Source organism: Agelaius tricolor, unplaced genomic scaffold, assembly GCF_023055355.1.
Source record: "Agelaius tricolor isolate 1412-34295 unplaced genomic scaffold, bAgeTri1.0.p SCAF_6, whole genome shotgun sequence".
NCBI lineage: Eukaryota > Metazoa > Chordata > Aves > Passeriformes > Icteridae > Agelaius > Agelaius tricolor.
The window spans coordinates 50,547,302-50,571,846 of NW_027269266.1; the positions used below are offsets into that span (position 1 = coordinate 50,547,302).

General features: G+C 42.5%; 1 protein-coding gene across 3 annotated transcripts in view; it reads left to right on the forward strand.

Moving 5' to 3' along the window:
* Nucleotides 1-24,545, forward strand: part of COA1 (cytochrome c oxidase assembly factor 1) — a 52,383-nt gene that overhangs the window by 21,180 nt on the left and 6,658 nt on the right. For 2 of the 3 annotated variants that reach the window (XM_071429783.1, XM_071429784.1), the window contains 2 exons: nt 7,306-7,506; nt 23,354-23,460. In XM_071429783.1, the coding sequence (XP_071285884.1) occupies nt 23,363-23,460 (98 nt within the window). In that variant the 5' untranslated portion in view covers nt 7,306-7,506; nt 23,354-23,362. Of the gene's footprint in view, nt 1-7,305; nt 7,507-22,521; nt 22,597-23,353; nt 23,461-24,545 lie in introns of all 3 variants that reach the window. The other variant, XM_071429785.1, reaches the window with a different exon arrangement.

The following is a 24,545-nucleotide window of genomic DNA, read 5'->3' on the forward strand; positions in this document are numbered from 1 at the left end:
TTCTGGGAAGGGGCAGGGGAGGATGGGAGACACTGCAAGTCCTGCTGTTCTCCTGCATACTTCCAGACATCACCCTACAAATGCAGTACTCATCTTGATTATCTAAAAGTGTGAGAGAACAGTGGAAAATGTGTGTCATCTTTTCTGACTGACCAATTTACACACCAACTGAGGGCTGCTCTACATCACTGTGTTTCCCTTGGGTTTGGTGTTCTGCTTGGTGCTCTGTCTGGGAGAGTGAACTGCATGGACCCTGTCAAAGTACAACAGCTATTGCTTAAAATTGCTGTGGCTGAACTTGGTGTGCTTCTGTTCTTCTCCAGCAATGGGTTTCCTGGTCATTCCTAGTATCCATGGTCAGTATGCCCAACACCTGTCAGTGTCAGAGCACTCCTCTGGAACAAATCCATTGGGATCCTCAGTGGGAAATGTTAGTGTTGTCAGCTGTGTAGAGCACTCCAAAGTTTGCTTCAAACAGATAGGATAGATGTGGAAGACACCAAATGTGCTTCCTTCAGCAAGGACAGTGCTTCATAATTATCCAAGGTCAGATAATAGTGTAATTGGTGCCATCACCCATCCTTTTTCTAGAGCACACAGCAATTTTTTTTCTGGCATTATAGTTTTTTGACACAGAACTGCGCTGATTGCCTGCAGCATACACCTGTTAGTACTCTTCACACTTTAAACTGAAAAAACCCACCAAGCCCATGAACAGAAAATACTGTTAACTACAGAGTCATGAGAAGTGATGTGAGCTGAGCAGTGTGAAATGTGGCTGCAGCCAGTCCACTCAGTAGGGACCAAACTCTGAACAGTGTGGTCATGAGCCATCCTGCAGAAGCTGGCCTGTGGCTAAGGGTCTGCAGCACAGGCCTGGTGAGAATAGCCATGAGGTGAAGGAGGTCATTTGTTCCACATTTGACAGAAGGGTGCATACAGAATGAGCAAGAGAATGTACTCAGGGCATGTTGAAAGCAGATCTCCCAGGTCACAGGGGAAAATCTTCCAGTACAAAACTGTTAAGAGCAACTGGGAGAGGAGGTGGGCTGCACTGACCATCATCATGAACACCACCTCTCCGCTTCTCTGAATGAAACATGAGAGGTTAGGCAGATTTTTGGTATATCTAGTGATTCAGGCCCTTGTGATAGGGAAGTGGCATGACATCTTGTCGCAGACACCTTTTATGAAAAATCTTTTCTTTAGGATTTTTCCTCCTAAGAAGCTGAGAGGCCTCAGGAACAAAATGTAAATCATAGTTATCTGTTGCTGTGGAATGCAACAGGTGGATCATTGATTGGCTCATGTTAGTTGTTTTTAATTAATGGCCAATCACAGTCAGCTGGCATGGACTCACTGCCCCAGACAGAAGCTTTTGTTATCATTCTTTCCTATTCTATTCTTAGCTAGCCTTCTGAAGAAATCCTTTCTTCTATTCTTTTAGTATAGTTTTAATATAATATATATAATAAAATAATAAATCAAGCCTTCTGAAACATAGAGTCAAATCCTCGTCTCTTCCCTCAACCTGAGACCCCTGTAAACGCAGTCACAACATCTCTCAATCCCAGGGAGGCAGGCACAAGCTGTGCAGTGCAACAAGGCCAGAAGTGCTTCTGAGAACACCCAGAAGCAGAACTGGAGTTTTCCAGGGAACATGAGCATTTGAAAGGATGATTATTACAATTTGTGATAATCATTCTTTGGCCTCCAGACTTTGGTGTACAACTTTAGGACCATCACAGAGCCTGCTTGTGTGGTCTGCCCTATGGTCATGCAAACCAGCCTCAGACCCATCAGGCTTTGAGTCACATCTCCCATCAGGTGTGTTTTTCCAGGTATGGCAGTGTGGGGCTGGAATGAACAAGTTCTCTACCTTTGTGTGAAAAGAAGTGCCTCTGATGCCCTGCAAAGGTGCTCACACAGGGTTGTCCCCATTCTGCCAGCAACAAGGCCAGAAGGGTGGAGATGAAGATGCCATTGCTATTGCAGTGGCTCTGTTGGCATCAGGCTGGGACATCTGATGTGGCAATGTTGAGTCACAGCAGCATTTAATCTTGTGTTGCCACACATGATGAAGCAGACCCAATCCATTGTTAGACTGTTGGTGGTTCCAGGTAAATTTCAGCAGAACTGAGGAAGATGGAGATAGATGCTGAGAATCACTGCAGCCTTCACCCTGAAATGGAGGTCCAAAAGAGCACAGCAATTGTCCAATGATTGTTGCAACTATTGCCTGACTTTGCATGCATCATTTAGTCCTTCTTTTCTCCCTGCTTTTCTTTCTTCCTTGCTTTCTTCCTCTCTCTCGTTCTCTCTTGTTAATAATTTTTACTGAATTTTTAGAAAAGTACTTCCTCTACCTCAAAAATTCATCTGTTTCTCGACCTTTACAAAGAGAATAGAGGGAAAGAACAAACCCCAGGCAACTCACTGCTAAGTTTTGAATTCAATGTGCAGAATAACAAATTTGTCCAAAATGGGCTTTGCTTTACTGTTAGTCATTTGTACCAACCTGCAATTAAAAGGCTCAGCATTTGTTCTCATCGCTTTCTGAAATTACATTTTCCACTTCCTAGGCCCTGGCCTCGGGCAGTGGATTTTTGAAGCAATCATGCCTTGGTAATTAATGTTTAAAGATGAATGTTGCAACTTCTAAAACAGTGTTGCTGAGTAAACATACAGCAAAAAGAATATAAAAACTGCAAGCCTTTTATGGCAAGCTGCAGAGTTTGGAGGTGTTATCCTTAGAGCTCCCAGCTACAGTGCATTTGATTACCCCTTCCTCCATTCTTTCAGGTGTGGGGGGGACAGCTGTGCTTAAAAAAAAGCAGAGCAAAATAAATATCACATCTAATCTGTAATTTCTTTGTGTTACTGACTCATCACCCCAGAAAGCTTGCTGAGAATGATTAACTCATACAGAGAGAGAGAGAGAGGAGACAAGTCTTTGGCATGGTCTGTAGCTACAACATGACCATTTTGGATTTTTGCATTAGAGTGGGAGGACAAGGAATAAAATATGAAGGGAGGAAGGCATAAAAATAGAAGAAGTTCCCTTCCTATGTCACATCCCTTGGTTTGTCATAAGTCTGCCTTTTCTTGGAAGAAGCTTCCATTCTGTTACTAAGCCAGCTGGGTTTACCTGTGACAGGAGCCCGTCCTACACAGGGCTCCTGTATGTGACAGAAGTGCTCCTCAGTACCATTAGCTGAATCTCTCATTGCAGCATTTTTTGGTGCTGTAAAAACTGAGTTCCTGTATCACCTCTTTCTAACAGAAATCCTTAGCAACTGAAAAGGCAAGTTGGGAAAATCAGCAACTTCAGCATTTCAGGAAGGGGAAAGGGTAGTCTGGATTGAGACTGCCTCCCTACTTTAGGCATCTGATTGGGGCACTGCAATCCTGATTCAGACCTTTTGGAAGACACACCTCATGTTTAATGTTTCCCAATAGGCTGGCATGATGCAGCTGTCTCTTCACCTGACTCCTAAGACAGGAAAAGTGGGAAAGCACTGGTAGTCCCGTGGGTGATTTTTGTAAAAAGGTGCATGGGGGTCCTGCTGTACCATGAGAGGGGTGCTGTTTTACATACACAAAAGTCTTTACTCATCTTGCAAAGGCCAATGACAAGATCCTGAACAGATCAACTGGAACAAGAACAGAATACTGCTTTGGGCTACTTTTCTTTGGTTGTTTTTTTTTTTTTTTTTTTCCCTTTTCTTTCCTTTCTTCCAGAAAAGAGAATAAAATTCCCATACCAACATACAACTGGGAGGTTTGCAAACCAAGTTTGAAGCAGGTTCTTTGGGCTTTGTTACTCTGATATTCTTTTTGCTCAGAAGAAACTAAAACCCAAAGAACTCTTGGAAGTACTCCATGTGTCTGATTATGCATTTAAGTGGAAAAATGGAACCTCGCAAATAATCTTGCCTTTCTGGAAATGAAGTTCAGGCTCTAAAAAAGATTAGTGAAAGACTCATTCAGCACTAGTCATACTCATTTGGGTAACAGGCATGTTCCTGCCTGTACTCACTTCTAGTATTCATAATGAATCTGTATTAGTGACTTCCTAAGCAGGAATTCCAGCAGAACAGTAAATGAAGTATTGTCTTCTGCTTTAATAATTTTCCTGTTCTTTTAGCATTGTTTATATACCATCATCAGTATGCTGATACATTAACTGGATACCAGTGCTTGGCTATTTTTTATCTCTTGCTTTAGTTATCTGTCCAGACTCCTGATCCTAAAAGGATTAAGCTAAATTTTAGATGATTTTGCTGTTGAAGCACAGTGGTTTTGAATTGTTTTATTTGTTTTTATGACCTCTTTAAAGGTTTTCCAGTAAAGATGAGGTCTTATTTATACTAAATTTATGCCTGGTTGTTCAAAATAGCTTGCTAGTGTTTTTTAATGTTGGTTTTTCAGAGATCTCTTAAAAAACACAAGTCCACAAAGTAATTCTGCAGGATGCAGGGTGCTTCAGTTACACTTCTTGTTAAACATGACACAGATCATTCAGATCATTCAGCCTTTTGCTAAAATGAAGCAAATGGAATGGAAAATGCTTTGGTATTAAAAGCAGTGTGTCTTTCAAGAAATGTTTAATCCTAAACAGATCATTTAAATGGAGTGTAATAAAGACTGCTGCAGCTGATGAAAAGATTTTGTTCAACTCAGTGGATTCTCAAACAGGCAGAGATAATATGCTTGCCCTTGCTAACAGTGCTCACTTAGCTGTGTTTCCTTTCCTAGACTGGAAATTAGATTTCCTTCTCTATTGTTTATATAGAAAAACTCAAACTATTCAAGGAGATCATGTGGGAGCCACTGTTTTTAGAAGAAAGAGCTGCACTTGGATAAAAGATACCTCCCAACTTCATGCTCAGGCACTTAGCAGTAGCCAAAACAAGCCTCCTTACCATGTTTCTGAGCTGAATCCCTACTCCAGGCTGTATGTGTCCCCTGCACACACCCTGTGCTGCAAGGAGGGACTGTACAAGGGCCTGCATCAATAAACAGCAAGCAGCCAGCTCCTGTGCCAGCTCACACCTGTGTGTGCATGCATTCCCACTTGTGAGCATGTGCATGAAGCCACCCATTTATACACCTAAGGTTAGAAATGTCTATCTTTCCTTTTTTTCCTATGCTTCATTCCCAGCTTATTCCAAATCCTGTCTCCAGACTTAACACACTTTGTTCTTACCTTGCTTACTTTGAAGGCTTTGGACCTGAACTCCAGGCTCCCAACACCTTCAGCTGTCTACAGACCAAACTTTAATTGGTACATCTTTATGTAGGGGGCATTTTGAAAGAACTCTGACTGTTGATTTCCAAGGCTGTTTCATAAGGATCAAGACTCAACAAGAAGTAAGCAGAGGCACAAGAACAAATTGATCAGAGGCACAGTCACCCAAGTATCAGGGACAAGGATGAAATTTTGGGATCGCGCTTTTTACTTGCACCACAGCATGATTTGGTTTTGTCTCTTGCTTTGCCCTTATTTGCTGGTCCTTGTTTCTACACCTTCAGAATCAAATTGACCAGAGTAATTTATACTCCAAATTTATTTTCTTGTTCTGAAACTGGCAGTGAATGCTGTAGGTTTTTCTTAAGGGAAAACTTTCTCTAAAGCTTTCTCTAAAGGTGCCATGCAGAGACAGCTTCTCTCCAGGAGTTTGGGGCAGGGAGAAAAAAACCTCTATTAGTGACCTTTTTGCTATGTAACCTTTCCTTAAAATGCCAGCAACTGAGCTTCCACAGAGAGAACAACAAATATTGAAAGAGGAATGTGAAGGACATTATGAAACAAGAAAGTAAGAAAAGGGATCTGCTCAAACAAGTTTCTCAGGAAAGGTGATGTAATATGTACTGTAGAAAATCCTAGCAGTTGACATAACAAAGTTGCTTTCTAAATAGCTATGGATGCCAGAAAGCTGGGAGAAACAAGAGTGTACAGCTGGGAATACAGCTGAGCAGACTGTTTTGTCCAAAAGAAATATAGTAGGTGTAAAACTTCTATTCAGAAGATGTCATTGAAGTTTAATTGAAAAGTGTCCTTTTAATTAAGGCGGAGTGACCACTGAATGAAAGCCTCATTTCTGTTGAGGCTGTTCTTGGTGGTACTCTGAGATTAACCCGTGCAGGCTGGCAGTACTCAAGAGGCCGCTGTTGGGATGCCACAATACACAGTGCTGTAGCAAGTGCTCAGTCCCATTCATAGACTTCTGCCAGTGTTTATCAATCTTTTAACTGCTGTCTTGAGAATTGCCCAACTTTTTATTGACTGACTTGCTCATATTTCAGCCTGGTTTCCTGCATAAATGACTGTTCTCAACACACGTGTTCTGCGTGTATCCACATCTGTATACATAAAATTTGGGAGCCTCCCTCTCTGTTACAACAGACCTGACAGAGACACACAGGGTCTTTGAGATAATGAAAATATTAGAATTTTGTGGCAGCATGTGGCTGGATGTTGGAGAACATTTAGATCTTCTCTGCAAGGGAAAGGCTGCAGGGAACTATGCTCTGTGTCAGCCTTGGAGACTCCAAATGCCCAGATCTGGAGTATATCAGGTGTTCTTATTCTGCTTCTTACACAGCTTAAAAATTTTAAGGTCTTGGTTGCAGACTGAAACCTTACACAGCTTACAAATTTTAAGGTCTTGGTTGCAGACTGAAACTTTAAAAATCACTGGTTTCTCTATTTTGTTCCTCCTGGTAATTATAGAGCAAAATATTGCATGTGCAAAGACTGATACACACAAAGTGTCATGAGGAGTGCCACTTTCAGGTAGGTTAGTTCATAAAAGTTGGATAAACTGCCAAACAAGAAATCCCAGCTCATGGACTGTTGTGGATTTATTCATCATTACAAATAGAGGAAGAACTGTATAGGAAGAATGTCTATTATGAAAATTATATTTAGTTATAGGGCTGACATACATGGTCTGTTACCTGCCTTTTACAAATACTGTTAGCACCAATCAGGCAGCCAGCAGGCATGGTTTCATGCAAAAGAGTGTGTGGTTATTTTCATAAGGTTTTTATGAATGCTTGGAGAAGGCTGCAGGAGGTCCTTAATGTTTTTGATGGCACAACTGTTGTGTCAAAATATCATGTACCAGCTTCTCTCTTTACTATAAACTGGTTATAAGGAAAATTAAGGCAGTAGGACTGACAGTGCTAGATGTCTTGGAATGGGAGGTTGAGTGACCAGGTTGAATCCTTAGGAATGTTTGAATATTCTTCCCCTGTCTCTGATACATACCCACTCCTGCATTTTCTCTTTTGTTTTAGGTGGAGTCTGGATAAGAGCTGTCAGGAGGGCTTTCTAGCCAGTTTGAGGCTGAGTGATAGCAATCTTGAACCACAGTTTTGGAGGAGTGGCACCAAAAGGCCTGTTGTTAGCACTGAGTGCTTTACAGGACAAGTAGCACTCCCTGCTTCCTCAGCTGCCTGAAAATCAAGCCATAGATACTGACCTTCAATCAAAATAAGGTAAGTCAAGACTTTATCAAGCATGACTGCGTTTAAAATATGGTTATCAGTCTATCATACAACTGTTTGAAATGAAACTAGGGAAAAAATCACTAGAGCACCATGATGTGCAGAGGTCACTAATATTGCCAGATGTCTCCCTGTTGTGCTAAAACTACAGTAAAATGATGTCTTCTTGGTGCTGTGCTAAAGTTGGGCTGCATGTCAAGAGCATCCTGAGTTACAGCAGTGCTGAGGCTGGCAAACTGCAGTAGATCTACTGGAAAAGCCCTGCCCACTGCAAAAAACAAACATGCTTCTTGGCCATGACAAAGGTTCTAGATTTCTTTGTGCAGCTCCAGTTTATTTCCTAAAATGCAAAGTGCAGCAGATGTCTAAGCTGACCTGTTACTTAAGAGAATAAGTGGGTTTATTCAGTCTACCCTTTTATTTTACTGAGGTAAAAAAGTCCAAGGATCATGCTTGTTACCGATCAAAGTAACCACTATTCCTAAAGACACAGTCTCCAGAAAGGTTACTATATAGCTAAAGAGAGACCTTTCAAAAGTAACCTTAAAAAAAAAAAACCCAAACCCATACCTTCAACTGAGATACAGTATCCCTAAAGTATCTCCTAAGGTCACTGTATCACTAAGGATAAACCATTCAAGAGCCTCAATTTGGGTTTTCCTTGTCATATGCTGGGCTCATTTTAACAGAAAGTTTCTCCCAGCTAAGACTTGATGGCATCAGTGATGGGGTAGGAGGAGCAGAGAGCTGGCTGCTCTCATTTGGCACAGAGACGAAATCCAGGCTCCAGTTGGCTTTTAGGCCAACATTTGATAAAACTCTCATGCCACACTCGCATGTGAAGCCCTTTTCCATTCCCACAAAACTACTCTTGTTTCCCTATAAAAGTCCATTTGGAGCATTACAAGCTCATGTCAGATATGAAGCTATTTAAATCTTTCATGATTTCTTATGTTTATTCTTTTGACATTTGAGCACAGTTGCTAAAAGTGTGAGAACAGTTGCTGCTCCTGTTTGAATTTCTTCACCTCTCCACTCTTCAACCAGATGACATTTTAAGCTTTAAATTGTATGGAAGGGAGCACATTAAATATAAGGTCTGAGAGAAATGGGAAACAACATCATGGGACTGCAGCTTTGGGTGCTGCAAACAGCCCGAATCTCCATATTAAAAATCAAACACTTTTTTGGTGTAAAGTGTGAGCAATCCCTCAAAAAGCTACATGAGATTCATTTTCTGGGTGATGGAATGTATGCCTGCCTAGTTTGCTTCCTGTGAGTTTATTAACACTTGCTGCATCTGTAACGGCTGGTTATTGAAGGAAGGACTTAACTCCCTCCCAGAACCCTGGGACTAATCAAAACATTGCCATTAACATTTAATGAGAAAGTTGTTGCTTTCACCAATAAACTGGCTTAGACTCTTAGTCCCCTAAAGCACAAATGGCACATAGTGCATCATAGTTAACAAGCAGATTCTGGGAAAAAAAACACAGTCAGAGGAGTGCATCTTGTTGCATAAACTCAAAATGACTGGCTGATTTCTTCTTACTTTCCCCAGCAGTACTGGAAATTATGTATGCTAACCAGTATTCATCTCTCAGCAAAGTATCCAGACCTTGTAGGGCCAGTTCTTTCTTCCAGTAAGACCTCTGCATCATAAAGCAACTCAGACAAAACATGCCCAGGGGAAAATCCCATGCTTATAGGAGCTTCCAAGCCTTTTCAACCATTTGCTCCCCTAGCTGCTTGTCTTGGGTGGAGGAGAATGGCCTGTTAGAAAGGAATGGCCAATGTAAATGGAAGAGAACAAGTAAGACACTTGAGGGTGTGTCTAATGGATCCAGATATCCAGGTCAGCAAAGGAAGTATTGCCCCTCATCTGTGCCACATTCAGGCAGATGAGCCAAACTGGTAAATTGTAGGTCTGTCAGCCAATTCTGCCATTTTGGAGATGGGACTGGTCTGACTGAAGAGGCATCACATGAGGAGAGTAACATTTTGGATGCTGTGTGTCCTCATTACTAAATTAAAAAGATTAGAGACAGCTACCACAAACAGTTTCACAATGCATTTACCAGGAGAACAGTAAGAACAGTGAATAGTGCATTTTTTTGCAAATGCTTCATTTAACAAAGATTAAATATGCATCTGAACACTGTCACTTTGAGATACATTCCTAATCTGACTTTGCCCCTGCTTATAGTGGTATAAATAAAGAATTATTCTATTGAAGTCAGCAAAATCATTACCTGATTTTAAACTCAAAAGAGAGAAAATCTTGCTTTTTACTTCTACAGCAAATCCCATTCTACAGCAAATCCCATTCAATTCAGTATGAGTACAACAGTATATTTAAGAAGAGAGACGACTGAAAAATCCATGTCCTAAATTCAGTAAAGAGTTAAGGAGTTGAATTTCCATCTGAGCACTCTTGAATATTGAAACATCAAACCTCCTTTTCCTGTGGTGTAATCTAGTTTATTTTCCCCAGAATATACATTTTCCTTTTTGTAAACAGAAACCACATGAAGCACATGGTTATCTTCTGAGCAAAAATATCAAAAACCATAGTTTCCACGTATTAAAAAACCAAAAACCCACAAACTTCTGTTTTAAAGCTAAATGCAGGTTTTCAGTCTATCAACATTTTTATTCCATGCCAGTTTTTTGCATAGTGGAAAATATGCACCCTTAGGAGAGTAACAACTATGATAAGTTGTTAAAAACCAAATTATCTAGGAAGGTAATTTTTCCCATTATGAAAGTGGCTTGTCAGATATTAATGAAATGAATTAGTCACTTAGCACACCTTTCACAACCTCTGAAAATTAGATTATGGCCCATATGTTCCCATGAGTAACAGGAGCAGTTCTCCTCTTTGTATATACAATAGTATCACTCCACAGTTTCTGATTATGTTTTATTCACATGGAAGCATAAATCAGTCCAAAGCCTAAAACTAACCAAACCAGTTCATATTTCTCACATGAGCTATTCTACTTGCATGCCTTTCCAGATTAAACATTTCTTGTTGTGATATAAAAAGATTCCAGGTACATGGTATTCAATGGAAAAAGGTGACAGCATGACATTTAGAAGATGTATGCATGAGTTAAAAAAGGAAAGTGGGAAAACAACAGGAAGAGAAAGGAACATTTGCTTATGACCATCTTAATAGAGGAAAGTAAATTGAGCAATACCTACCCAATTTTATCCTGTGATTTATCCCTCTGCTTTCTGGAATTATTCAGCGTAGAGGAGGTGCAAGCGTGATCCCATCAGTGTATGTTAACACGTGAAGAAGATGGAGCCAGGTTCTGTCCAGCAATGCCCAAGGATGGGACCAGAGGTGATGGGCACAAGATGAAACGCAGGAGATGCAGTCTGAACATCAGGGAATGGTTTTTCACTAGAAGGTTGACAAGGAGCTGGCACAGGTTGCCCAGAAAGGTTGTGGAGTCTCCATGCTTGGAGATACTCAAAAGCTGTCTGGAAATCATTCTAGACAACCACCTGTAGGCAACCATGTTTGAGCAGGGATACTGGACAAAGTGACCTCCAGAGATCCCTTCTGACCTCAGCCCTGCTGGGACACATGGTGCTGCTGGGACACATGGTGTCTTGTCAGGGACAAAGGGAGGCAGCTCATTTTTTGGTTGGCTCCCTTCAATCAGGAGCAGCAAATTTCAGAAATGTAAAGGGTGCTCCACCAGCTAGGAGATCTGGAAGAGACCCCAATAACCACACAGAGCTTGCAGTGGGAAGGAGTGAAATGCTTGTAGGGTCAGGATAGGCAACTTTACATCTGGCAAATTCATAGAAGCAAAGCAGGAGAGCAAGAATTGCATATTACTTCCATTTCACTCTGAGAAACATTCCCATCCTTTTTGTTTCAGAGAGGGAGATGTTTCAGATTTAGGAGATGTAGCTAATAAATATACAGCAAGTGTCACCTGATGACTACAGCTTTGTGCCAGGGCTTTGGGAGCACAGGAGGAATGCTGAGAGCTACTGTGAAAGGACTTGTCATGTACAAAAGCAAAGCAGAGAAACCTGGATGCCTGAATTTTATGGCATTTGATTTCAGTGCAGACAACTGAGACCTTGGTAGTTTCTGGGACTATAATCACATTTTCCAGACTGATTTGCCATATCATTCTCCCGCACAGGATGAAGCTAAGCACATATAGGGGTGCTTAAGTCCAGGAGCTACATAGTGCCAGTTGCTGGTGCTGCAACACTTAGCTCTGGCCCTAGGCAAGAATACCAGACTTTGGGGCTGCACTGTGTTCACACTGTTCATACAGTAAAAAGGGTCACACACCTCCTCCCTCTCCTGTGACTAGCTTGTCTTCTTGAATGCCAGCTCTCCTACATGTTAAAAAATATCTGAACTGGACTTAATGCAGTGTAGGGCAGTAGAAAAAGTTGGAAGGCAAGTTCAGTGCCAGGTTAAACACTGGATCCTTTTCTTGGATCATCACCTTCCTGGTACAGCTTCCCATGAGCATGGCAAGACAAGGGAGCTATTTCTTTTTCTTCTTTAGTGAACATTGCAAAAGGACAGCACCGGGGAGGCTGAAACTTTCAAAACCATGAACTTTGTAATGCTAAATTCAAGGAAAAATGCAGCACTTTCAAATCATACCTGGCACATTAAGGTAACCCTGACAAGCAAGATACAGAGGTGCAAATGCAGCTTTAATGTAGAAGTAGCAAGTTTCTGTCTGAAAATACAGCATCTTGCCAAGTTACAAGGAAGGCATTTTTTCATACCACTAACAGTAGACAATGCTGTTATCAAACAGAGTGGTGCTGTTGACAGTGGAGGAGGAGCTCTTTTTACATCTTTCTCTAGACTGTTTCTGCTACTAATGAATACAAGTGCCTGCTGAAAAGCTCTGTACTAAAGTACCTGGGTTTCTTTAACAGGGAGCACTGCTAGGGTTAACATACTGTTTTTCCCAGGCATATACAAGTGTATGGCAGAAGGCACTATGCAAATAGTGTTCACAGAGTTTATAATTTCCTGTTGGAACAGCAAAGAAAAGAAGGTCATTGATTTAAACCAGAGAATACAAATTATTTCCTGCCCACAAAGCTGCCAAATGCTTGGAGTTATTGATTTTTTTTTCTCCCTGCTGCTAACCAAACACTTCTGGTCCTGTCGTGGGCATCATCAGCTTATTGACTAAGTAAACATAACCCATTAAGCTGAACATTTTAAAAATAATAGAAAATTATAGTGGCTTTATTTAAAAAAAAAAAACAAACAACAAACCCAAAAAAAAAAAAAAAAAAAACCAACCCCAAAAACCAAAAACACAAGAAAGGAGAAGAAAGGAGAAACAGTTCCTGAAGTTAATTAACTTTTATGTAGATTCAGGTTTCTGCAATATAGGTTTGCATCCAAATGAGAGAGGAAGGAATAAATTAAAAGAAGACTCAGGAAAAAAAACCCAAAAGTCTTTTCCTAAAGAAGCCAAGAAGAGGAGGGTGCAGGGAAGCAAGTACTTCATATTTTAAAGTGCTTCAAGTAAAAGAAAAAACTACTGCAAAACTGAGATTGAAAGGATAAAATCATGTGGCAGCAGCATGGTGAAGGCATGTTTTTATTTATTTATTTACTTATTAGCAGCAGGAGGTCTGTGCTATTGCCTGAATTTTTTTTTCTAACTCAGAGCTGAGCACAGCTGATGCCTGGCCTTGGAACCTGTCAGTTTGAAGATAACACGTACACTATTAATAAATGTAGAACAATACTTGCTGTCAAGTTGGTTACAAGGCAATGGTTCACTGAAGGGGGCCTGACAATGTCAAAAAGCATTAGACCAGAGCCAGCAAATGTTTTATACTCTACAGCTGAACCCAAAAGAGGAACTGATGCCCTGAATCTGACTTTAGGGCATCTGTCTGCTCTGGAGAGTGTGTATTTGTCTGAAGAAGCAGGGAATGAGTTGCTTTTCCCTCCTCTTCCAGTCATCTGCCTACACAAGGGAGGCAAGAATCAAGACACAAGAGAACAAATCCTAGTGTGCTGTAGATGGACAGGGACACCTTACATACAAAATAGTCTTTAAAAGTAGGACAGGGCACTCAGGAGAGGTGTTTACAGGCAGCTCTGAACAGCAGGGAGACAGCTACCAGGCTGAGACACTGCAGAGGGCTGGCTTTCCCCTGGGACTGGCTGTTGCAGGTGGCTTCCCTGGCCAAGAGCCTTGCAGTCCTTTGGTGTGAGAGTCAGCTGTGAGAGAAGAGCCAGTGGGAAGAGACACCAGGAGGGAAGTAAACAAGCAGATTACAAAGTGATGATAAATGAGGGTATTGGTCTTCTACAGTGGCTTAGAGGAAGGTGTGACTGCTTCCTCCACCCCCTCACCTTCATGCCTGTTGACTGAATACTATTAAGGCAGGTAGTCACAGATTAATAATGACCTGTTAACAGCTTCTTTAATTTTCTAATAAGTGCCAACTGCAGTTGCTATAATTATTCTGCTGGTCCTACAACATGCCCTGTGCCAGACTGCAAAGTATTTTAATTTTTTTGTGTGGAACACACTGTCATGCTCTTAATGTGTGTAGTGCACATGGGCAATTGCACACCTAAGTAAAATTACATCTTAGGCTGTCAGAGCACTTTGCAGCCATTAAATATTGGTATCTTCTAGCAAAGTAGGAACCAGGAAGTGTTTAGTCACTTATTTCTGCATGTGTGAATTGAGACACCTAAACTTTATAGTTTTAGCCACAGTGATACAGTGAGTCAGTCTCTGAGCTGCTTGTGAAACCTGGGAGCTCTGTCTTCTGCTTTGTTTTTGCTGGTATAATACAAACTGCAAAAGTCATGGGTAGGTTGGAGGTAACATTAAGAGAGGCTTTTTCTGTGTAAGCAGAGGTCCCTAGGAGTAATGTTGTACAAAAGTGGTATCCATCATTGTTGCTATTCCCACCATCACAGAGCTGAGTAGCATGTCATGGGAAAATAAAACATAAACAAACAGAAATGGATCACAGCCCACCTATGTGTCTCATATATGCCACAAGTGTCAAATTTCAGTGTATTGAGCCCTTGGTAATCTAATGTTTAATCAACAAACCCCACAACAGGTATTTGAAGATTACCATTTCCTGAGGAAATAGTGTATGTTGTTAGCAGCCCTGTTTGAAAACTACTAGTGAGGATATGTCTTGAAAATGCTATAAAGCAGATGCTGAATTTTCAAAGATCTTTTTGAAGGCAATGATCCTGTAAAGGTATCATCTATTGAGCATACATAAAGCACACAACATTTTGAGAAATCTCACCCATCAACAGTACATAAAGGTATGGTCTGTGCTTTTGTCGAGCTCTTGGACAATCACACCTCCTTGCTGGACAAAGCCCTGTGCTGTATCTCCATAAAGGAAAGCTTGTCCCCATATCTCTAAAGGTAGATTTGCTGTAGGAAACAGCCCTGAAGTTCTGCCAAATCTGCCTGGTCTGGCATGTTTTAGCCTTAGAGAGGAAATGGGCAGGGAACAGCCCAGGTCTCGGAGTCAAGTGCCTGACCTGGTACTGTCTTGTGCCTGACCTGGTACTGTCTTCTTGTGAAGATGTTCAGTGTTTTTTTCTCCCACAGCTCTGCAAAATGAAAAAAAAAAAAAATCCTGCCTTCCCTAACAGGAGCTATTGAAGAAATGAAGATTCAGTGATTCACATTCAAAGTATTAAACAGAGAAATATTTATTCCTTAAAATCTTTCCCACACATATTCTGAGGATAAAAATACGGATTGCAGTCAGCTGTTCTCTGAAATTCCTCTTGTCCTGACTCATATTTGGAAAGGAATTTGATTCATGTCCAACTATCTTGTGAGCATCCAGTACAAGTTTTCCTTTTTCTAAGGGTGGATGAATAAATCAGTAGCTACTCTCTAGATGAAGTTAAAGGTCTGACTCCAGATGCTGCATGTGCAGTGTGGCAGGTTCCATCACTTCCTTTCCCTTTTGCACCCTTCATCTTGCACAGCTTTGTGCACAAGTTAACAAGCTGGATCTGTCTGAACAGAAACCCTCAAGTACTATGGGAACTTATTTTCTTTCTTTTAATGGTTCTCATCATAATTATTTTTTCTCTTTTTTGTCTTTCTGATAATAGAATGTTTCTAGGTCAGAATCCCAGTTGGTCTTGTGCTGATTTTGGTCCCCAATGCCTATTAAAATGTCACGAGTCTTTGAGGTTAGCTTTTCCCCAGATCCTAATTTGTGTTAACAGATTTAGCTGATACTGAACCAGTTCTGCTCATATGGGCAAGGCCCAACTTCTGGAACTGATCCAGGTGTCCAAGATGTTTGAAAGTAATTAATTTTCTTTAAAGCCTTGGGCTGTAAGTGTTGATCTGACACATTTGAAAGGGACTTGACTTTCAGAAGGGTAGAGTCCTTTTCTGAAGGAGGGGCTGTGCTGTGAGGGTATAAAAAAGGGGATTTGAAATAAACTTACCCCATCTGAGAGGAATTAGGGTAGCATTTTTTTAAAATTTTGGTTTTCAGTAGGAAGTAAGAATAGGAGCAGGGTGTTTTTAAGTGCCAAAAGTATGTACTGCTGTAATACTAAATAATGAAAAGCATTAGGTCAGCAAGGTGTTTGGGCACAGGACTGCCGACCTTCCCACCTCCACTGATATTTTTAAAAGCTTTGTAAATCAGGCTCTTGCTGACCACAGCAGAGCAGACCACACCACATCTTTTACCCCCTCATTTCCGGAGGCAAACAAGGGAGCAAACACCATATGATGTACACTATGTTCCTGCTTTAAACATTTTTCCCCTGTGACTGCCTCCCCTGGCATTCAGTACCTTTAGGTCACTGTCTACTGCATGCCTGTTTAATGTGGGCATATGGATGATATTATTGAAGTCAGAAAGATTACAGACAAGCATAAGCCTTATCACGATTGGAGTTGGTAAACTTCCAGGTTTTTAACATGGTCACATAGAATTCCTAGCCCAATGACATCTGCAGTACTGGTGTGAAGTTCTGAGACCATTTTCATTTCCTTTTATGAGGTAAAATGTAACCTGTTAGCCAAGAAAGTGATCACAGATTCCTGGTGGTTTCTTGATTCTTTCACACATCTCAGGATTTAGTAAGTTGACTTAAAGCTAGATTGGATATGAGATTTTGTCAATGTCTTCAGCATAATGAGTGTATTGGATATAGATAAATGCCCAGAAATTGCTAAGAAAGATAATTAATTACCACTGCATGGAAAGAATTGCAAACTCTTTCCATGAGAAATGATTTTGTACTCTTCCCCGCTCCCTTACCTTGCAGGTTCAGTGAACTTATTCAAGGCAATTATATATGGGAAAAACACATCAAACTGAAAACCTCACTGGCTTGACAGTTCCTTTCTGCTAAACACAGAGTGTTATTCCCTCTCATCCTGACAGCACGAGACAATCAAAGGACTCTATTTGCTGTTTCTTTATACGATTCTTTTGTTTTAACGTGCCCATTTGGAAGCTGGCCTGTGTTGCAGGCTGTGCAGAGGCGCAGGGACAGCATAAAGCAATTCTTTTGAACCTTGGATTGCAGCACTCATGACCTCACTCCCAGCAGCAAGGAAGCCAAGAAGCTGTCCCACAGCTTTCTCAGGTAAATCACTCACTGATCACCACTGATCTTTTCTTCTTGCACCTTGGATGCAACTTTTTCATTTATCCTACTTTTGAATTCTTACTCTTAAATCCTTCGCAATTCACCTCTAAAATGCAAAAAATGAACATTGACACCTTCTTCCCCCCTCCGTGGTGTCCAATTACAGAAACATACAATTAGGGATGTTAATGACAGATTATTAGGCATTAACCTATAATGCTATCCTCCAATAGCAGCAAAAATGGGTCACACTGTAGGTATAATTATCCTGGTTCTCTAATAATACGCCCTGGTTGTGCCTTTTTTCTGCGATATATCCCTTGTATTTCAGTACAGAGTAGGGGCAGCTCTAGTTGTGTTGGAGAGTGATCTGGAGCTGGCTGCTAACTGCTGGCACTTGGGCCTGGCCTTCAGAAGGACTCAACAAACTAGGCTGTAGCATCTTTCCAACTTGAAGAAAACCAATGAAGGATTTTGGCACCTGTCTTTGATACCCACAGTTAGGACAGGCTCTATTCACAGAGGGATAAACTGAGGGACAGCAGGAGACAATAGGACTCCTTGGACAGTAGGAATGGTGGCCCCACTGCTTCTGTCTGCTCAGCACCAGGGTGGTGGTGCAATATTCTTCAGGGAAGAGGGCACACAGAGGAGTGAAGGTGGGTGGGCAGGAGGAAGAGAAATGCAGTGCAGGTGAGCCCACCGGATGAGACAGTGCAGTTTAAGAGCACAAAGGGAAATTGTCTGTGGCAGCAGAACAGAAATTCTCTTCTGTAAATAGAACAGAAACATGAAAATGAGAGTGCCCAAGAGAGGAGAAAAATGAAATGAAACTAGGATATCTGAAGGCATCATGCAGGTTTTGTGCTGACTGAGAAGGCCAATTGCTTTGTAGCATGTGCTGCAGGAGAAGTGATACAAGAGTGAGGTGACTGTTTAAAGTCCTTAATCACTTTATTGACTACTTTCTCTTGCCTTGTTAATTAGTTAGTAGCAAAGGCAGAAAATAACCTTAACATTCTTTCTTGGCTTTCTTGCCAGTAGTCTTTCTCATATGTAGAGTGGGCCCCTTAAAGCATTCTCACCAGGGCCAGCTACGCAAATCTAGGAACTGATTCATGAGGAGATCCTGGAAGAAACTATTTCAAAGGTGTCTAAAAAGATGTTGTACCTGCTTAAATGCCAGAATATGTGTTTTCAGTGCATCTGAAGAACAACCAAGGCAGAAAAAGAAAAGAAAAAGTATTAATCCTACTTTTGGTTTGACTATGAATTAAGCAAACTTTACTGCAAGTTTCTGTGGTCTTGTTGAAGGCACTCTGTACATGCAAAGTCTTTGATGCTTCTGAACATGCTGGCAGGGTTAAAAATTTGTGCTGTTACCTCTCATACATGAGGAAAATAATATATTGAGGTTATTTCCAGAAAAAAGGGGAAAATAATATGCTGAGATCCTGTCAGAACATTTCCGCTGTACTGTCCTGTTTTGGGTGAGAGTACTAATGATGAAGGGATGTTGTAGACAGTGAGTGTCAAAAAGATGTGTCTAAAATGTTGTCCTAGCATCTTATTAGTATAGAAATTGGCTTACACCCAGATGCCTGCCTTATGCATCTTAGAAGATCAATGGAAGGGCAAGAAAGCAAGAATGTGAAATACAAGTGCGTGCTCGTGTGTGGTTTGCGTGACATTCCCCTCATCTCCTGTGACTTCCTGGGTGGTTTGCTGAAAAGCTGTGCCCAAGGCCAATTAAAAAGCCACCAGCCCAGGGAGAGTTCCATTGCGGAAGGGTCAGCAGCAATTCCAGCCTTGAAATTAGATGCTCAGATTTGTGTTCAGGTCTCTTGATAAATTTTAATTTAATTTAATAGTAGTCTTTTGATGCACCTATTTAGTATGTCAGTCCAACACCTCAGGACTGCAATTGTTCAAGGTGGCTTAAAGGCTCCCAGTTGCTTGTGTTGGTGGCCTGGCACTATATTCTCTTCTGGCACTGCCAGGTGGGTAGGCAGTGGCCCAGATTGAGACAGGCAGCAGTGATCACACCGAGTTTGCACTGATCAAGTTGCTTCTCTCTTGTTTCAGAGCAGTTTATTGTTTGCTGTTTGGCCTGTAGTAGCACCCAGAGGCTAGAGATGCTGGTGGAGTTTCATAGCACCAGGAGGAAGACAAGGACAAGGAGAAGGAGGAGGAAATGCCTTCCCCAGGGAACCTACAGCCCCAGCTCCCTTGCTCAGTTCCAGGGAAAATAATGTTTATGGTTGGTGAAAATACCCTTCTTCTCCAATATCTGCCTTAGGTGGAGGTGCCCAACAGCAACCTCTGCCACACAAATTTCAGACACCAAATAGAAAACTCAAATTTGCCAAAATAAGGGAGATGGTCTTAAGCCAGCCTATTTTTAGAAGATCCTCTGTGGAGAAAACAAAGTCTAATTTAAAACAGCCTTTACTGTTGCAGTAACTCACCATTTCACATGTGACCCTGGAAGTTTCTTAAATCTTGTTAACAGCCTGTGTCCCACTTAGCTTCAAAGTCAAGCCTTGTCCTCCAAATCCTGCTATTTTTAAGGCACAAAGTGAACATCACTATTATTAGGGTATTCTGCTCTTTAACAGTTATGTTTTGAGAAAACTACTTACAATGATTTAAGGTCTCTTCTTGGTAACTGTGGGTTCAGTGTTTTTGTGCGTGCTAATCTCCACTTAATCTTTTTTACCTCTGCAAATAACATGGAGGAAAAGATGTCTTTGCAGAACAGCTTGGAAATTTGTGCTTTTTTCATCACTGGCTATTGAAAAGTCTGTTTTTCCGCCAATTGACTTGCATACTCTTTTAGAGATATAAAGGTTCTCAGGGGAGATCACCACAGATAGCAGCATGGACTTCCTCCTTAGGAGGCATGTTGTATCTATAAAATTCTCCCAAATACTTAGAGTTGATCCCTTTGTGGCAAGTGAAGTGGAGGGGGTTTGGTCCTTCCGTGTGAGAGCCTCTGCAGTTTGCAAGGTGTATGTCATGTTCACAAAGGCTCAGGACAGGAGGCACACCTTGGGCATGACTCTGCTTCCCTTCCTTAGTGAGCCACTCCCATGGCTTCAGCAGAGCAGCCAACAGAACAGCAAACACAGTTGGCCACAGGACAGAAATCCAACTGACAAGTCCTTGCAGACAACAGATCCTTAATACATTTTGGTCTTCTGCAAGCTGTCACCATTCAGAAGTCATTGGCAGCTGTGTGCCAAAGGATGCTCAAGGCTGCAGTATTCAAGCATCCATTCCACAAGGGACCAGGATGGCAGGGAAGGGAAGCAGCAGCCCCTCTGTGGGGGATGCTCTGGGCTCCAAAGTTAATTCTGTCCTTGGTTTTGAAGGCTGGCAAGGAATTGTGGGATCGGTGAGAGGGTTTGCAGTCTTGAGAGGCTTGTTAAAATGTGTAGCTCTGAACCTTTTCCCACAGTGTGCTGTCATAGGACTGGCTTGGGAAAACAGCTGAGAAACAAGTGGGACCAGAGCATCAGGAGCTAGACAGGTACAGCCCATGGGCTTCCAACTGTGACTGAAAATGAGCAATGTAGACCTTGGTGCACAGCTTGGGTGCACCTCAGCTCTCCACATCTCTGCCTCAGCAGGAGCAGCAACAGAAGACGGCTGTGGGCAGGGGCAGCACCTTAGGAGCAGCCAGGCGTGCAGCATGGGGCAGCAGTGCTTAATGGGATCACCACTGCTCAGCTGCCAAGCTCCCTTGCCAGATGGCACTGTCTCTACACTGCAGCACTGGAGCGGAGGTGGTGATGAGCATGTGACTGATCAGCAATAAGCATTTCTTACTTTCCATGCATCTCCCTTGTCTGGGTGCGAGCAGACCGTGAGACCTAACAAACCTCAAACCCACTGACAGCAAGTTTGCAGAACCTCTAATTTCCGCTGTTTACCAGGCAGGTCCCCCGAGCCTCAGTCAAAACCTTGCTGGTGCAAGAGCTCCCTGTCTTCCCACCCTTACTCAGCACACTGCCAGCAGCACCCCCCACCCCCAGACATTTGCATTCAATTACCCTGAATTTAATCACAGAAAGCAAATTTTGCCTGGCCACAACTTTGAAAGGGGCAAAAACAAATGCCTCAGGTCACAAACTGTTATATCTGATCCTCCCTCCAGATTTACCATGGGGTTTTTTTCCCCATCCCTGTTATGTGGTGTTGGTGTCAGAGCCTCCTCCTGGCCAGATGAATCTTATAAGAAACTTGGTTATTAATCAGATTTTGTGGGGATTTAAAGAAAGTTGCAAGCACAAGCAGGCGAGCAGGAAGTTCTCACTCTCCTTGTGAAATGACTACCACTGTTTCTCTGTAAACCCACACTTGCACATTTCCTCTGCTGTAACTTCTCATGCCATTCAAGTTCCCCAGGGGAAGCAAGAAGAAAAAACCCATCAGAGAAACAGATCAGGAGTGAGAGAGATGATAGCTGACAATACTAATGGCAGAGTTTAGGCATTTTGGGGCATAAAATAGGCATTACATCCACATGCCTCTCTGAGTTGCTATCACTACTAGCCAGCCACAAATCTGAAATTATTTAAATAGTAAACTTAAATACTAAGGGTTCTTAAAAATCAAGGAAACTAGTTAATAAGGAAAGCATTCAGCCTAGGGATAGCATGCATTACAACTGAGTGCTAACGCCGGCAGGGCAGGAGATGAAATTTATACCTGAACTGCATTCACAGTTTTGTAGAATCATAGAATATGCTGAGTTAAAAGGGACCCACAATGATCATGGTGTCCAATTCCTGTCCCTTCACAGAACACCCCAAAAATCACACCAGGTGCCCAAGAGCATTGTCCATACTCTTCTTGAACTCAGACAGGCTGTGACCACTTCCGTGGGCAGTCTGAGTTTCCCTCAGTTTAGAGCATGCAAGTGTCAGCATGAGGACATGTCAGGAGAGTGGTGAGCAGCAGGAGGCTGCCCATGTCATCCTGACCTGGCCACCACGGGAAGAAGTTCTGACTCTTCTCTCTCCACCCTTGCTGAACTGTGATTGTCAGCTGAACAATACCTGACTAACACATACCTGAGGGATGCTAGAGGTGGTTTCCACAACAGGGCTCAAACAGTCTTGCCCAGGTCACATTTCTGGTTACATTTTGGTTTGGGCCTTGGTTTATTCATCAGCTCTCATGGAGCGTACCACTTCAGCCACAGTGTCGTGTGACATTGGGGTGTGAAGCCTTTGGGATTAGAAGTCCTGTGCAGCTCCTCCAGTTATTCATATTCCTGTGTGCCCATTGAAAAAGAAAAGCTTTTTCCTATTTTTTTTAATTGCTGTCAGGACCATTCCTCCCTCCCATTCCAGCTCCAAGAGAATCGAGAGCAGAAGCCAATACTCAGACGCTTGTTCAAGTCCTATCCTGCCACAGCCTGAAGGCAAGTGCTACGCCCCCAGTGACAGCTCAGCTTGACTCCTACTAACCTGCTGTGGGCAGGAGCATTAGCTCAGTTCTTCAGTCCCCCTCTTGCACAAGCTATGGAAGTGTTTCTTATTCTGCTGGGTCATGCATTCAAATGTCAAAATTGTGACTCATTAAAAGGGCAAGTTTGCGGGGGGGGGGGGTTACAGGAAAGAAGAAAAAGCTTGGAAGAGACTTCCTGTTTATCCACAGCTTGGGAAGAACATTGACACAACAGAATACACACACCCTGGCTCCATTATCTTTGCTGGCACAGTGCTGGCTTGGCTCTGTCCCTTGCCACTCAAGGCCAAATGCATCCCTGCCGCGAGCGTGTTTACTTGAGAGGAGTTTACTCGAGAGAGAAATGCGGTGCCCGGAGCCTGAATGCTCACAGTGTGCGAGCAAACACGCGGGCACCGGGAGCCCCCGCCACAGTGCCACGACACTGGCCCCCGGCCACGCCAGGGAGGTCATTTTCTTCTCGGCAATTAGCGAAGTGGTGGCATCCCTAAAAGGAGTTGAATAAACACATTCAGCCCAGCTGGGTTCCCGGTTTGCTCTGTTCTCACCACTCTTCCTTCTGGGTGCATGGTGGGGCCCCAGCAAGCTCGGGGCCTGTGCACTGCGCTTTCATTCAGGCCTGGTTGGAAAGGGCTTTCAGGAAAGAGGAGGAGGGGGGAAGTAACCCTTTGGCTTTCTTCTTTTACAACGACTGTCTTCTCTTTTTCTTTTCAGGGAGGAAAAATGCCAGCTTCTCTGAGAAAACTGCAGCAAATGGCTGTTTTCATGGGACTGTTCAGCGGCGGGGGATGCATCGTGATGTACAATCTTATGCAAAGCAAGTCTTGGTGTTGTTAGCAACCTTATTTCTCCTCTGCCCCTTTCACTGGCTTTTGTGTAGTGGGGAAAACAGCAGCATGCAAGTTGTGAGAAGCAGATGAAATTAAGGGAAGAGCTTCTGGGTTCTGCCTCTGTGGGCTCCACTTTTTTCATCCTAAGGGCTTTTGCTCTCCCAAGAGCTGCTGTGTGCATTTCCAGAGGTGCATATTGCATAGGGAGCAGGCTGTTGTGGTCAGAAGAAAGTCTGGTTTTTGGGGGTTTCCTGAGGGTGATGGTGAATTGAAAGCTTCACCTGCAGTAATGCAGGTTTCATTTCTTAACTGAGATTTTGTAACTGTGCAGTAAAAGAGGACCATCTGTAGAAGGTGTTAAAGTCTAGCAGTTTTATCTGTAAATCTCTGTGTGGTGCTGGCTCTTAAACACAACACACCTGTGAAGTGCTAAGAAATCATGAGTTTCTCCTCAATGAAGTACAGATAAGAGTAGTCAGCACTGAAAAGACCAGGACAGAGAGAAAAGCTAGACAGGTGATGTTGCTGTTTATATCTAGTTGTTTATCTCTAGTTGCTATGTGTCTTTGGCCAAGAATCCACATTTTTAGTCCAAATTATACATGTTTATTTTTATGAAAACTGCTTTTAGATAGTTAGCATCAGAGCAGAAGTAAGCTTTGCCTCTCTCTCAGGGGGTGCCACAGGCCTCTTGGCCCTGTGCCTCTCCCTTGTTGGTGCTATCAAATGGTATTGCTTTTCACCTACCCTGATACCAGAGGATGCTGCCAGAAAAAAAAGGGGTAGCCAAGCCTGTTTCTCAAGCCCTCAGATAAGCTCTGAAACCTCCCCTTCATTTTACACATATTAATAACAAATCAGACAGGGCTGGAAAGCAGGCTTTAATTTTAGGCAGCTCATGCCCACAAGCTCTGGAGTACATGACAGAAATATGATCTTAAAATGCTTTAAAATATTGAATCTGGCTTTAACAAGGACATTAGCATTTTTTAATTTTCAGCTTCAGCACTGTTAGTCACCCCCTGTGCTACACAGCATGCCTGAGGGCTGGTTCCCCATGTGCCTTGGCTGTGCAG